The sequence below is a fragment of the Pagrus major genome, chromosome 9, assembly GCF_040436345.1.
Source record: "Pagrus major chromosome 9, Pma_NU_1.0".
Taxonomy (NCBI): Eukaryota; Metazoa; Chordata; class Actinopteri; order Spariformes; family Sparidae; genus Pagrus; species Pagrus major.
In genome coordinates, this window is record NC_133223.1 from 15883102 (window position 1) to 15899773 (window position 16672).

A 16672-nucleotide genomic window follows, 5' to 3' on the forward strand; every position below is an offset into this window, starting at 1 on the left:
ACACACACAGCGGCTTTGTAGTAACGACACATAGGCGCAGTCTTGTGACGACAGGAAAGATGTATGTTGATGTGAAAACAGCGAATTTGTGTATATAAGCGGGTATTTTTGGTTTATAATCCAGCGTGTGAGGCAACACGAGATATCAAACTATTAATGATCTTATTAATTGACTTATACGCTCGGTCGTGTTTCCATTATTCAGGTTTAAGGTCAGCTAGCCTTCACTTCACCCCCCCACCCCCACCTCCACACACTCTCTCTCCCATTCTGTGTGTAGGTCTCTCTCCCGCTGCCGATCAGCGCCTGCTGCTGTCTCTTTATGTTACTGTTCTCAGTGAACGGTGAAACTCCACAGAGTAGCCTGCAGCCTCAGCCCACAGAAACTCGGGTGTATTTTTTTTTTCTTCCTCCAACTTTACCGCCCAGTTGTGAGCGCGCCTGAGCCCCGAATACGCTTCGTTAGCCCACTAGAAAATTAGCCGACAGTGAGTCATACGAGGCAGCGGTCGGAACTTGAAATATGACGAGAAGCAAAATGGGAGGAAAGTCGCAGCTAGCTTGCTGAAGTTGGAGGTTTTCTCCTTGTGGAAGAGGAAGAGGTGGCGGCGGCGGACACCACGAGTTCACTCTCACAATAAAAGGTAAGGCAGGGGGGGAAAAAGTGCGAGTGGCGTGGCTCCGGTGCTGCGCTGCATTCAGGCTCGCTTCTGTGTTTGTGTGTGGGTTATGCGCGAAGAGGATAATGACTTTCAGAAATTGGTGATTATGGCGTTGATTATGAGGTTGCCGGCACACACAGCTCAGTCACCCCCCTGACTCCACACGTGTGTTGAAATTCCTGCTTGTGTCTTTCAGTTTCCTCTCTGGTCGGCGTTAGTTAGCCCAACAACCTACTTTTCGGATGTTTTCGTCTCACACTCGCACCAAACCTTAGTGCCTGAGCTGTGGACAACTTAAGAGATATTACTAATAAGTTTTACAGGTTGAAGGTTGTCCCGTTTTGATGAGTTATTAGGATATCTATTGTGCCCTTAATGGCACAAAAGAAAAACCTCAACCACATCAATTTACACGTGTGCATTTCCAGTCATTATGTTCATGAATGATATATATTTATAATGCCATGCAGACTTAGGAGGCACATGAGTGGAGGGGGGAGACACTCAACTGTACTAGCCACCAGTGTCCAAGGGACAGTTCATGTTACTGTACAGCTACATTAATAAGCTGTTTCCTCACTCTATCAGCTGTAGTTTACTTAAAACATTACAGAGGCATCAACATATATCAAAAGAAACCCTTTAAATATGAAGCTAGAGGACCTGGGGGTCCCACATGTCCACAGATCACTTAATAAAACCAGTTTACTTTCATGAGGAGATTAAGAAATGTTATGTGACCTATATATTATTTGTATTTCCAGGCTACTAGTCCTGACTGTTCTCTGTAGTTTATGGAATAATGGGATAGAGCGTGTACAGACACAGTTGAGACGTCTCGCCTCACCTCTGAACATCAAAGTGTTCATTATCTCCATTAGAGAAAGACACGAGAGGGATCAGGGTGGAAATAACACCTAAAACACACTGCTGTTTGAATGCTGTCTTAACCTGATATTACATCAATGGCCCAATAATTGATGCCCCCATTTTCTTGTTGACCTAGTAGCTGCTGTTTGTTGTATACTCAGAGTATCAGTCAGTGTTTTTCAGCTACTGGAATCAGATGGAGGCATTTTAACAAAGAAGTTGCCTTGGTGAGAAGATGCTGACTGTGCTTGATTTAATTTAGCTGTTGCTGACACCTTTTCTCTCCAATGCCATAACCATTATGTTCATTGGATTTACATTTAAAGAAAGAATGGGTGTGTATGGGCAGGGCAGTAGTTAGTAATCAACGTGTAAATCTTCCTAAATTACGTTGTCAAATTCTGCTCTGTACAGCTAGGGACATTTTAACCTCCCCAGTTAGGTTTTTCCATCGGCACTTTCGGCAGCGACAAGAGACACCATTCTGCGTTTACTTATTTCCTGATGTATTTCCATCACCAGCTTAAACGCGCCAAATTATGTTGGGCCTCGTCCGAAATGGACCATCTCAACCGTGTGCCCAATTTCCTACAAGCGGGTCGTGTTGACGTCAGATTGGCTTCATCTTTATTCAGCGATGAACAGTAGCTTCCTCTTCTTCTTCTAGATAATTTTGTCTTCCCGGCTTTGTTTTTCAAGCAATGAGCGGCAGATGCCAGACAAATCGTAAGAGCAATAGCTGGAAAATCCAGGATGATGAGTGGCGGGCTACAAACAACCACTTCATAGTGCAATAGTAAAGAGCGCCAAAATGTGGCTGGTGTAAAACATCGTTGACTCTAAACAAGAGCATCATCAGTTAAAGACACAACTTTGTATTCCTGAAAATGTAGTAAATGGAGATATGAGCCAATATTATTTTGTCACTCACATTGATGATTTTCAATTTGAACAGATCATTATAGCTTGAGTACATCATGTTTTCCCAATGTTCCCAAGCGACTTTCCAGTCATGTATTGTTATATTGTTTTACAAAATCTGTTGTGAAAATTAACAATGCTGAGCAAACTAGATTAAAGCTAACACTTTATTTTATTCTGCACATTTAAAGAGTTTTGTCTGACGTCGAGCATAAAAGTAATACACAGTGCATTATTACATCATATGTGATTTTGCTTAAATTTCCCTAAAAATGTTTGTAAAATGTTCGGAATATATGGATTTCAACCATATTGACTTGCCCTGTTAGTGTGTTTACCTGTCTTGTTACCAGGGTCATGCACTTGCAGTCACCCCTAATTGTAGTGCTTACAAAAACAGGTTTAGTGCCACCTATTTAAAGAACAATAGGGGTTTTATTATGTCTTAACTGCATGTTTTAGACCACTTTAACTTTGCCATTTATTGAACACTAAATATGTTAGTGTCAGTGTCTTAGTGCCTCATTACTATTTCCCACGCTCTTGCAGTTTCAGAGTAAGGTTTCACATTGCTTCATCAACTTTGAATCATTTCTGGTTAACATTTGGTTCATTTGGTGTTTCAGTAGGTGGACACAGTTACCTTTTGTATATAGTCCTCAAACCACATAAATGAATAATGTTGCTGGCCTACAGGTTATTGTCTGTCTGCCTCTTGTTCAGTGACAGGATTTGAAATGAGACTTATTGTCTGTGGTTTCAGTGCTGTATGCAGTCAGGGGACTGAAAAAGTTGATGGTACAGTATGTGAAGAATCATTATTCATGTATTTAATGGGTTGTAGTCGGTCCTCATTTTTCTCTTAATAGATTTTTGATAAATTGTTCACTTCTAAGTACTCAGCGAACCGAGGCAAAGAAGAGACAATAGTGAATCCAAGGTACATTGACTGTGTGCTCAAAAGAGAAATGTATCCTCTGCTCATAAGTAGGGCAAGGAAGTCCCTGAGAAAGCCCATGTCAGCCTTGTGGTGCTGTAGAGCTCTGTATCGGGCTGTCCAAATATTTCTGTAGCAGTATTTATTTATGATAGGCCAGGGGGGGAGGTGAGCCATTCTCTCCCTCCAAAAGAGACATACAGTGTGCATGGGCCATCAGCCAACTGGCAGACCAGTGGTTACTCTGAAATAACACCCATACAAGTACTGGCTAGTTCAAGGTTATGGTTATTTATTTGGATTTATTTTGGATTTGTTTATCGTTGCGTGAGCTCATGTCTGTTGTGCCCTGACTCTGTCCTTGTGTGTATTTAAATTAAAGCGAGTGGGAGGAAACCACATGCCTTTAAGGGTGTGTTAAATGTTTAACCGTTGCAATGTCTAGCAGCTAATCGGTTTGTATTTCTATTGTGTCTGAAAACGTCATAGCTAATGATTCAGTGTCCTTTAATGACTTGACATGAATTGTTAATGGAACGTGTTCACTTTAGTGCACACTGGTCTGTGTGAGGATATGTCCAGTTAATAGATACAATTTTTCCAAGGTCAGTCTGTGAGCACAAACAATCTAATTTCTTAATGTTGGCAAGTAATGTAGAAAATACTTTGAGCTGTGTTTCCATCATACGAGTGTAATGTGTTCTGAAGAAGGCCTATAATCTTTAACTAGCGCTATTACTAGGCTTGCTGGTGGATGACTGTTGAGGAAGTTGTGCAAGCACATGCATGTCAGAGTGAGACACTTCTTTACTAAAAGGAATATTACTTTTTTCCACATAGTCTGTCTTTTCACCACCTTCTGATTCAGCACTTGGCAATGCAGTTGTTCATCTTTTGTGCTGATGATTAAATCAGAAGGGTTTCATATGCATACAGGCCATGGAGGTTCTCCATCTGCCAGTTGCCTAACATTGTCTTTAGAGAAAATGAATGGGACTTTCAGGACTGGGGGAGACTAATAGAGCCCCTCCTACTCTTAGAAACTCTGTAGAGCGGAAATGTCCCTTGATTTCTTGTTATGATGCTTCTGTAAATATTATAGCATTTATATTGAAACAATGCGAGAGTAATTGTTGGAACATTTCTTCTATATAGTTTAGGTTGGGGTTAAGTGATTTGATGATAAAACACCATTGCAGACATGGAATCTATAACATTGCTTGGTGGATGATGCACTCCAAATTATATATACTGATATTTGCTTATAAAAGACATATTGCTCTGATGTATATGTTGACTGCGAGGAAACAGAACATTTCAGTACAGATATAGTTCTGAGTGTGGTTGTTACATTGATTGTTCACTGGAGAGCACTGACATGGTAATTTTTCAACTGTAAAATGTGGTTAAGTACATATTTTAATGTATGTGATGGTGACAACTATAATAACCAGATTTAATGGATGCTTAAATTTGCATCCAAAAACTTCTGAGGCCAATTCAAGAGTGTTATCTACTTCATACAGTGATTGGCCAGGTGTGCAGAGGTGAGAAAGTAAACACGTTTCCTCTTAATCTTTCCTTTTTCAGTCTTTACCCAACTGTTCTACTTTGCATGTGTACAACTCCATGTATGCCTTCCTGGAGACTATCGCCATATTTAAATGTTAATCACATCTCATCCCTATTTACAGCCTCTTTTACACTGCCTGTTTAAGGTGGGAATGGTTTTGAATGTTGCTGTTTTTCGGCCTAACAGCAATACTGTAAAAAGCGTGACAGGATAGGGGTGTGATGTGTTAATGACATGTGTGGGACCCTCCACCAGAGGATTTAACAGCAATCGATTCTGTTTCCTTTCTGATCGCGCAACACTTGGCTCGCACGAAACCAGTGTTTGCGTCATGTTGCCTACAATGCTCAGCGACTTCACTTGTGTTTGCAGAATGTCCACGGCTAGCAAAAACGAAACACAACAATGGCCGAATAGTGATTGCTTTTCTAAATGGCAGTGCTTTGGGATCTCTGTATAAAAAGGCCTTATGATAGCCTGCCTTTCTCTCGTCTTTTGAGTGTGGGCATACAGAAGAGTTATAAACACCTTTTGCCTCTGACGTGGTCGGACAACACATCACACGAACCCGTTCCTTTCTAGCATTAATTGAACCTGAAATGTCTTTGTTTGAAATAGGCTATCGTGATCAATGCTCATGCTGATTTATGATTCTATTGGATTTACATGCTTTTAGCATTAACATGATGTAAAGTACATGACAGATGGCTGGTTATATCCATATAACCCTAACCCTATAAAATGTTATATGGTTTTCCTGGATAGTGAATCTTTTTTCACACCTTCAAGCATCGTTGCATATTACTAAACTGACATTAGATGGGCCGCCTCACACGTGTATGGTAGTCAGTAAATTTCTTTCGAAAGACATGGACAGCATTGTTCAGATGAGTTCTGTTATTGATGTACATTCATAGTTTCAGGATAACTGAATTGTGGCTTTGAGCGTACTGCCACGGAAACGAAACGACCATCTGTAGAACGCCAGTGAAAGTTTCATGTTTGCTGCATGGTTTTGTAATTTTCTACACCTTTCAACGTCAAACCACAGTCTGGGCCTACCGATTGTAAACATGGGTGTACGCCAAAAGACAGATTGTGTAAATAAACAGTTTAAACACTGATGGTTGCTTTTAATTACACAGGATTTCTTGTAATCAAACATGCAGTCTTTCTTCAGCAGGACCTTGTGAAATATTACAAGATCAGATTTTATTAATAGAAATAAATGGTGTATTCATTGCCTTCCGAGGAGACTATTTGTGGTCTAGTGTCTGAAACATGTTTTTAAGACACACTGCTGTGTCTTAAAAACATGTTTCAGTACAATTTGACCAAGAAAGAAGGGAATGTACTTCCGTTACTAAAATAACAAAGAGGGGTTGCTGTGTGGCTTTACCAGAGGTGTGTGCACTCTTGAGTTCTCTCTAGGTATACGACACTAACATTTGGAAACGTTTTCAAACTTGTATTCCGTGTGTGACACTTGCTTAATAGGATGAGCGCTGTGTGAGGACACACGGACACACACGCTACAAAGGCAAATCTCCTGTGTGTGGTATTAGTGTCGTACTGTGTAAATGCTAGGTAAGGAAACATCCGAGGAACGGCTGAGAATGAAGATCAGTGTTTCAGTTCACTTGCCTGCCTTGTTTGTTTGACCCTGATGTCAGATGGAAGGAAAGCTCAAGGAGAGTGGGGGGTATTTAGGGTGGCATGAGCAGCTGTTGACAGAGAAGCAAGATCCTCTGGTCACCATGGCAACACTTGTATTGCCCACACTGTGTGTTTACAGCTTATTTGTGCAATCCTCATCTCGCTGAAAAAAAGAATGGCCAGGCTGAGACCTCTATGTCGACGGTTACAGTGTCAAGGACACACAAATCTTTCTTACTAGTGAATGACTGTAGAAATATACATTTACTGTACCAAATAACATGGTAAAATCCTACATTTTCGCTCTTTGTGAAAGAGTGCTTACGCAAAAGCTAGTTAAGACATACTGTACATTCCCATAAAGATAAGTAATAGTTTCGGTTCCTGTGGAGAACTCGGTGGAGACATTGGTCACATTTACAATGTCAACACAGCTTGGAGAAGACTGCCGAATGCTCTCTCCACTATTCACTTGTTGTTGTTTTTTTCAAATGTACAGATCTTTAATCTTGACTTCTGATGTAATACACAGGAACACGTGGCTCTTTCTCATATCATGCAACATAAAAGTACAAAGTATGCACTGGCCTAGATTTGAAGCCACTTAATTTTACAAACATGTTGTTGTTGCACAATGAATTGTATTATATAAAAGAGGATGTGTTCAGTTGTTTAGTCAGTGTCTTGATGTGTTAAAATGGAGCGATACTATAACTGTCTTGTATTAATTAGTATCTATACAAGGAGTGATATGAATGAAATGTCAGAGTATTGAATCAAGGCTTGTTATTTATTGTCTAAGTAGAATGTTACATTTTATTCACCTTTTTATATTTTAAAGAGCATTTGGAAAAGGAGATTTTGTTCTGCATGTATGTGTGCTGTACTGAGCATCAACAGAGCTTTCTGTGTCCCACTATCTCCTCTACACCATGTATTTACTTACCACCCACCCCCACACAGCCATATACACATGCATGCCCTACGGCGACGGGTCCTTGTCTGCTTGCATGCACATATGAAACCAGGTTATTTGGAGAAACCAGATTAATACAGGAAAATCAACGTGTTGACGTGCCCTGCAATAACCTGCTTATTGTAAAAGCTGTCTTCACATGCAGCCAGTCCATAATCAGATTTTTTTCCCCCTCATTTCCTGTGCTATATCTTTTTTAACCAAGGCCGGCAAGACTGTGAGATCAATGCAACAAGTCCACATACTTGCATGACAAAATGGGTCATCTGTCTCTGCCAAAATGGCTGATGTGACCAAGAACAACAAACGAGTGAGTTCTGATCTGCTGAATCTATGATTAGTTTGGCTTTGAAGAGGAACTTCCTCTAGTTTACAGGTCATGGGGAGTCATACTGCATATGTAAAAAAAAAAAAAAATTTTGTTTAAAGCCCTCTGTGGCTCCAGAGGGGGATCAGTATTCTTAAATAAATTAATAAATTGCAGAAATTGCTTTGACTTATGTCATTTGAGTCAGCATTGTTTGGGGCTGAAAATCTGGGGTTCTGGAGAGAAAAAGAAACAAGTTTACCAGTCATCTGTAGGCCGCACCTCATCTCTGTTCCGAGTTTGCATTAGCTGCTACTAGCATAATGAACCGAATCTCCAGTCGTCCTGCACTGTGAGTTATATAAATGCCAGTTTGTGAAAGAAGAAAGAATAACTGTGGTTCTGCTGCATTTATTTTGATCCTTTTCTTTTCAGCTGTCCATTACAAGTCTGACAATGTTGTAGGAGTGCAATGCTAAATCTTTGGTGTGTTTTTTTTAGGCAACTAAAACTACCTCTTTACAGGGTGTTCACACCAAAACTTTTAGTGATATCAATATAGTGTGTATGTTGCTACAGGTACAGGATAAAAATACTATCCGGGAAGACAAGCTCATATTGAATTAATAATGAATCGCTTCAACACTGCACAGCAGTTAAATTCTGTGGTGTTGGAGCGAGCAAAGGAGCTAGGATTCACGACTGCTGCATTTTAGAAGTCTGCATTTGACTAATTCCATAAAGTAGTTTGTTAATCGCAGGAGATTTATCATATTTTTTTCACCCAATAAAAATAACCACTGCTTGTGAAAGAAGTCTCAACCAGTAAAGGGTTAACTAATGTAGGTGGGACCAACCTGGGGTTAGGTGAAATAGAGGCGTCCTGGTTTGGGTATGAGAGGCTGTTTAAAAAATGCTGCAATCTGATTGGACCAAACCCCAGGCTCGCCTGAGCTTTCGATATTGGATAACAACTGATTGCTTTCAAGCAGGGATAGCTTTTCTTATCTAAATACCTTAAATTCTGTTTAAGTAACATGGCATAATGTAGAAAATTGTTGTATCTTTGTTCAACAGTAATAAAACAATTTCCATCTTGTTTTGTTAGAAGCCGTCATTAGCCGGCTATGATGCATCATCATGATGCCACTTATTAGCGCACCATGCTAAAATCTCAGATGAACAATTCGTCTTCAAAGAAGTGGTTCTGGTCAACTATTTTGTAAAACCCCCAGAGGGACCAGTGATATTAAACGTCTCATTTAAACACATTTTTATTGTAGTTCATTTTGGATAAAGGAGTGAGCTGCTGCACGTTATGATCTGTCTTTTTGTCCCCCTCTTTGTGGTTTTCTGTTAAAGATTATAATGATTTAACTTTTTCTACTCTTTGACAGTGGTTCTTTTGTCTCAGTACTGAATGTGTCAGTATAGTTCTTTGGGATGTTCCGTTTCTTTATTTATGAAATGTGTTGTCCACATCAATAGGAACCCAGGAGTTCTCTTCTTTGAACAATGTTAGACGGCAGATATTCTTTGGTTTCTACAAAGAATACTAAATGACACCAACAGGCAAGTGGGAGTTGTCATTTTTATTTGATGCTAATGGCTTCAGCATGAGGGTGGATCTTCGGTCCTGACACTCCTGATTAGAAGCCATTATGATGAATCCTTTCAGTGATCCATGCTGTCCGTCACCATCCCCCCCATTCATTTCCCAGGGAGACTATATACTTGATGCTGGTGCCTGTGAATGTGGTATTCTCTACTGAAAGAGAAAAATACACACATAAGGCTCACATGGCACAGATCTATAAAAGATTTGACCCATTGTAATTTGTGTGAATCAAAACATTGGGGTGTGTTTGCAGTATCAGTGGCTGTTGTTGCACTAATCTGTTACCCCGATGACCTTTGTCATTGTTGACTGCTGAAAGAACCAGTAGCTTAGGCCTACTGTTTGCAGGGGTGGCCAACCATGTACATGTGTGTGCACACAGAGTTCCTAGTCTACTGGTTTTCATTCCAACTGATCACCTCCGCAGGAAATTTCACGTACGACTTCTCTCCCTGTACTTAAAGCCGTGTTAATCAGTGGGTAGAGTCTTTCTGCAGACTGTTGTCTCTCGTGGCACACGGTTGGCCACCCCTGATAAACATTAAAGTGTTGCCACCCATAGGAAGCGTGGGAGAAGTGTTTCCCCTGGAGACTGAAGGATCCCATCCCCCACCGTTTTGCCGACCTACATCGGCTGTCGCTAAGTGACTCATTGGGAGAGGCAAAGAATAATGCACAAATGGTTGTTGTGATTACCTGTGTGGAGATCATTATTTATCACCCTGCTTCCATTCCACCATCCCCCCCTCTCTGATTCCCCTCCCCCACTCTCTCTCTCTCTCTCTTTCTGTCTCTCTCTCTCTTTCTGTCTCACTCCCCTCCCCCCTCAAGACTGCAGCCCAACCAGAAGCTTCAAAGGCGGGTTTTACTCAGCAGAGCAGTTCAAGAGAAAATGGCTGCTGTTTCCAGGTCTTGTTTGCACATCTGTCAGGAGGTGACTGTTCAGGAGAAAATGGGGTCCCGGGGTGTGCTGGTTTTCAACATCATTCTTTTCAAAACCTGCATGTGTAGGAGACGGCTGGCTGTGTAGTTCTCGTTGCTCCATTATTTTACATTCAAATGTCTGTGTTCAGAAAGCATTTTATTTGATTTCAGTGATGGATGGATGCTTTTATATGACAAGCTCCATTTAGAGGACTGTTCAAATAACTATTTGCAGTGGCATGTTTGCTTTAATCAGGGTAGCTGAAATGGAAGAAATGGAGTTTAAATATCACCCCACCTTAAAAGGATTGCTTTCTATTTTTAGACCAAGTTGATCAGGTTATATCTGCAAATGTCTATTTTATTATATTTTGGCTACAATGAAAAGACTTAAGGGACAAGCAGGTCTCCAAAAGGCTTTAGAGTGAATGACAACTCATGTTCCCAGTGTCCTTAGACTCTAGAGCCCAACTAATACATTGGCAGGCCAATATTGGCCAATCACAGAAACAATGGTATTGGCATATATGTTGCTCGATATGTGCCAATATGAAAACTCTTAATTTGTTAGAGATTAAAATCCAAAACATTCTGCCTCCATTACATATTTTTTGTTTAATAATTACATTTGTGAAAACGCTGCAAAAATCAGTTAGAATCTGATTTTTTTTTTTTACTACATATCAGTATCTGCATCGGCCCAAAAATCAAGTTTTGATGGGGGTCTGCTGACAACACTATATTAGTGTGTCTTTATTTCAAACCTCAAACACTGTTTCCTCTGTTTTAACTCTAAATGATTGCAGCTGACTTTATGGCCGTGGAGTGAAAGCAGCACCTCCACAAAAGCTGCAGTCACTGAAGCGTTCAGCCACACTTTGTATTACAAACGTGTGAGTTAAGTCGGAGCTATTAGTTATTCTAATGTAATTCATTGTAATCAGAAATTTGATTAAATTTAAATGTATGTTTGTCAGATGTGTTTGAAATTAAAAAAAAAATCTGAATCGTGGGTGATAAAGGTATGAAGGCCCTCTTGACTATGGCAAGCTGGTAGTGTAGTTTACATTGTTATGCAAATGCTGTAAACATCCTAAAGTAAACCCTAATGAGTCTGATGACCACAGTAGGGGTTCTCATCATTGACGTAGTAGGGTTTCCATTTGTCTGTTCTGCATTTGGAAATGTTAACACCATTGTGAATGTACAGTATATTGGTTGTACTCTGAATTGACAGTAACTGCACAGTTCATTTAAAAGTATGTGTTTATCTGCATGTAGAGCAGTAAAATGAGATCCAATCACAAGTGGTCACACGAGTTAAATACTGAGACCAATGTGAATATAAGGTGTGACCTATCGGACTTAGAGCTGTCAATGCATGGTAATACCAGGTCTGACTCTGAACAGCCTCTTTGTTTCTGCTGTCTGTTGCCACAGTGTTTTGCCACACCAACAGAAATTGTCCATTTCTGGGTGTTGTCGTTAATGTGTGATTGACAAGTCATTAATCTAATCTGCTAGATGAGAGAACTAACAACAGTGGAAGGATAGACTTCATTTGGCAGGACATTCAACATAAAACTTGAGAGGAATAAAAGTGAGGAAAAGAGAATGAGTATAACAGGTTTATTTGTATGCAGTGCCAATCTCAGCCAGAAATGGATAGAAAACAAACTGGGCTGGTAAACAAGATGTAGTGCAGAGCGTGGTGCCGCGGATCCATTGTTGGAATTTTGTGGGTGAGTTTTTCAAATGAATTATGAATTGAAACCCATTTTTCTGTCAGCTGTAGCACTGGGCTGATGTGTAACGTTAAACAGCTTGTTATTGCACACAGACTGAGAATAATGCCTTGTTTTGACAATGATGGGATTGAATCGATTTGGTGCATATAACACATAATCTGGTGTCATTCCTCAAATTTACTGATCCTCATGAGCGTTCAGCATTTACACACTTTAATTTGGTTTCTTGTTGTGTTTAAGGTGGCAAAGCGGCTCTGTGGTAATTCTAGGGTTTTTTGTTGCTCTTGTGACTCAAACACATAGTTAAAGGATGTGGGATTTGTCTGTAACCTTTTGACTGGGTGGTATGATTTGTGTTGCCATAACTGCATGGAATAGTTGCTGTGTGGGGCTTAGAGGTTGCTTGAATTATTTTCAGTGTCTTCTTGATTTTATTTGCTACTTATCAAAATGCCTGCACACAGCATTTCTGTGTCTGGAATGCTTTGTACTAGGCTTGTGCTGATTGGTGATCGGATCGTATATTGACTATTGAAGAGTTTATTAGCTACACAGAGGTACTAAAATGTATTGCTGATGAAAAAAGATTAGCAACAAGCCTCTTCCACACGCACCTCACCTGCTGTTATGACAACATAATCATGGCTGAAAACATCCTGAATGCCAGAAGTGTTTTTTAGCAACTAAAACGTATTGCTGATGAAGAAAGCAGACAACGTTGCTGGTAGAGAGAAAACAAACAGCAGAGCGAACCCCCTCTCTGGGCGGACCGCCCAAGTAAACTATATGTGTGGGATTCACTGCCTAGCTACTAATATAGCACAATCAAACTGTCCTACACGAATGCTGTCTTAATGAAAGCTTAGATGTTCAGTTTTTGTTTGAATCGTCTTGGGGAGGTGTTGATTCAAGTGTGAGATCATTTTGTAGCAGTTCATGGTGCTGTTGAATTGTATTACACTAAGAGGTGTTTCTTAAATTTTGTCCACCCTGTGTCAATGAGGGTAGATTACATATTAGAAACATCTTTCAGCATAACATGTTTAAAAATCAAGTTTCCTTTTTTTAGCTGTAATATCACTATTATTATTATTGTTATTATTATTATTATTATTATTATTATTAAAATAACCATGATTAGGGTTGTGTGGTTTTATATCAGTATTGAGTGTCAGTATTGTATCTGCTGTATGCATCGCCATCCTCGTGGTAGATCTGTGCTGTGTAAACAATGTTTTTGTAGCAGCAGCCTTTGTGATGTCTTTCTTTTTTTCAGAGGAATCACATCTTCAGACTCTGACTCCACTTATCCCTTCAGTGGATAAATCTTACAGCCAGGTTAGCATTTTGTCTAGTCTTCTGGAGGCTCATTGTTTGGTCAAAGGAGGCTCTGATGCCTAGGGAGTTGTGTAATGGATGGTGGCATCATGGGCCCATCTGATAGAGGGATTATTACGTCTGCCCTGCACTGACGGACCTGAGCCCCTCCAGGCTGCCTGTTAATTACGTTTCCAGTTGTTCGGTATGTAGCTGTAGCAGCTTTGGGAGCAGTGGCTGCTTTGCTTTGATGTGGCTGCCCCCTTCCTCACGTACATGTAAGCTGATGACAAACATGGCGGCAGTGGTCAAATCAGGCCATGGTGACTCAGATAGACTAGCTTAGTGTTGTGTTTTCTGGCAGATCAGAGCATTGAGCTTTTGCCTTTGCTGGATTCTCGTTATCATCAACCAGGATTTGTTTTTAGGAAATATTCCTATGAGATTCTGTTTTATTTTTTACAGTTATTGCGGTTTGTTTTTTTCTTTAAATCCAGGTGTATTTTAAAGGTTACCACTGGAATTGTTTTAACTCTCGTAGCTCCATAGTGGTGTTTGTTTATGCGTGCGTCCCTCTTTTGTTTATTGCGCGCACACACACAAGGACACATATGTACACTCATGCGCACATGGGTGACAGCCCTGCCAATGGTTTCACACTTTTTTTCTGATGAGTGGCTGTAATACACCAAGAAACACAGCAACGCTCCAACAAAGGCAGAGAAGAAGAAAAACTGCTTGCTAGTTAATATGGATACAAACAACACAGGTGCAATATATAAAATTCATACTCAAAACAAATAGGGGGCAGCATGTTACCAGAGTAACCTCTAACTGCTGCTACCTGTGGCGGCCCTTAGCTAGTTAACTCAGTTAGCTGTGAAGCTAGCAGTTCAGACTGGGCACTTGGGACCAGGAGAGTGTTAGTGTTTACATGAGCAGCACAGGGGCTTTGGGCTGGGACAGGCTGGGCCTAGCTGGTTAGCATGCTAACTTGAGTAGATATCTTTGCAACACAATACTCAGACATTATAATGTCAAAACTGTTATTTCTTCACATTCTGTTGATAATTTTAGCTGACTTATGTTTTCAACTTCTCACATATTGCCCCTTTTAAAATGTTAAAAAAATTGCCTTTCCAATTTTTTTACGTGGAGGGATAGACATTCAACACATTTGTTTAACCTCATACTATGGGGCGATATGGCCTTAAAATCATATTGCAATAGTTTTATGCTCTTTCGTGGTACCTATATATTGTATGTCTCGATATTTAGAAATCTCCACAGCAACTAGGTCTAGCTAAATGCTGGGACTGGATGACAAAATCAAATATCACAAAAATGTTCATCAAATATCTAACGATATTGAAACATATTATGGGGATGACGATTGGTACTTAACATATTGAGTATTTTGATCAGTTATCAGTAATGTGGATATAATGACGACGTGGGTAAAGACAAGTATTAGAACAAGTAGAACAGTCTGGTAAGTTCAGAAAATCATCACTTTACTTTAATGCAGCCTTTAAAACCAGGAAAAGACAACACTCCTGTCATATATCCAAAATGTAAGACAATAAACAATCTCATATCACCATAATGATGTAATATTGCCCAGCCTTACCTCATACAGAGTTTTGCTGAATGAATGCAAACATAATTTCTATTTGTTTACTAGAAAACTCCACAGGGCACCTTTAACAGCATCTCCTTTTGTGTTGAAAAACGTTAAACTTAATTTTGTGGCTGTACCAGTTGCAGAGCTTGTTATATTTCCAGCCCTTAGCATGTCTGCTGTGGTACAATAAAGGCAGACTCCATCTGAAAGAATATACCAAGGTGAAAGAGTGAATAATTCATGTTGAGTAACATGTTCAACCCCTCTGGCTGTATGCCCACTGGTAATTGGGACAACACCATTCTCTGTCTATTTTGCTCGATCTCTCTTGTTGCTATGCTACCAAAGGGGAACTTGAGTGGGCCTGGACAGTGTTTGGAATGAAAGTTGGACAGCCATGCAGTCTTCATACCTGACACCACCCCCCTTTATTTCACTGTGTGCTCTCGGCAGAATATCAGTTGCTTTATCTCCCAGTGGGAGAGCAGGAAATTATTATAGTTATAATATATATCGAATGTGATTACTCATTTGCAGTTTTTATTTTGTTGTGCTTTTTTTCCAAACGATAACCTACTCAAAGACCATTCTTTCCTTTTTATATTATGTACTGTACATTAGTGTATGTTTACATTGTGTGTGGGTGTATGAGCAATGTTGTTCCAGCTCCTTTTACCCTGCTTTGGTATAGCATGTGCCTGAGCCGCTGGTAAATTATGAACTGCAATATTCTTCATCAGCCTGAGGATAAAAACATGATGGAATTAAAAACATAATTGCCGTTTTGTTTCTTGAGCTCCCTTCAGTTCTGAGACCATCTCAATCTGAAATGGTAACACAAGCTCTATTAAACACCACTGTTTGTTGAAAATAACTCAGAAGGGAAGGTCAGGCTGGCTGCTATGAATAATTTGCCTCTTGCTCTCTTCTGTAATTCACTAAATGGGCAGTAGACAGGCATTTAATATCCTTGCTGCTTTATCAGGGCTCTTTCCATCTAGATGGTTGGCCGGGTCACTAATGGAAAGCACCAGTGAGTTCTCAGTGATAGCCAAATGGATATAGACACTCCCATTAGTCCCAAGAAAAGAAGCTAGAAATACTTAGACACACTACCAGACATGGATTTACAGGTTAAGTGACCCGGCCATTGACATTGTCAAAGGAAGGAATCATGAAAAGGGGCGAGACGAGAGTGTGAAGTTACTAACAGAGGTTAGATGTCTGGGCTGTCCTGTTAAAATATGTCAGCACATGACTGCATCATTAAACAAGGCACAGGACAGACCCACAGGACACACACTCTGCAGTGTGCAGGATTTGTATCTATTTTTATTGGACCATGATAGAGATATCATTTGTTAGAATATGTCAGAGTCTAGACCACAGACCTAAATGCTAATCTCAACTTTTATTTTTGTTTCTATTTTCAGGAGTGAACCCAGCCTTCCAACACACCTCCCCCCTTTCAGTGGGCTAAGATGAGTATTACCAGTGATGAAGTGAATTTCTTGGTCTACAGATACCTCCAAGAATCAG

The 16672-nt window shown here is 40.1% G+C and overlaps 1 protein-coding gene across 1 annotated transcript in view; it reads left to right on the forward strand.

The window, feature by feature from the left end:
• Positions 1–336: 336 nt before the first annotated feature.
• The window catches only part of tbl1x (transducin beta like 1 X-linked), a 28151-nt gene continuing 11815 nt past the window's right edge, over positions 337–16672 (forward strand). The window contains exons 1-2 of the mRNA XM_073473666.1: positions 337–644; positions 16567–16672. Of these exons, the coding sequence (XP_073329767.1) occupies positions 16615–16672 (58 nt within the window). The 5' untranslated portion in view covers positions 337–644; positions 16567–16614. The remainder of the gene's footprint in view (positions 645–16566) is intronic.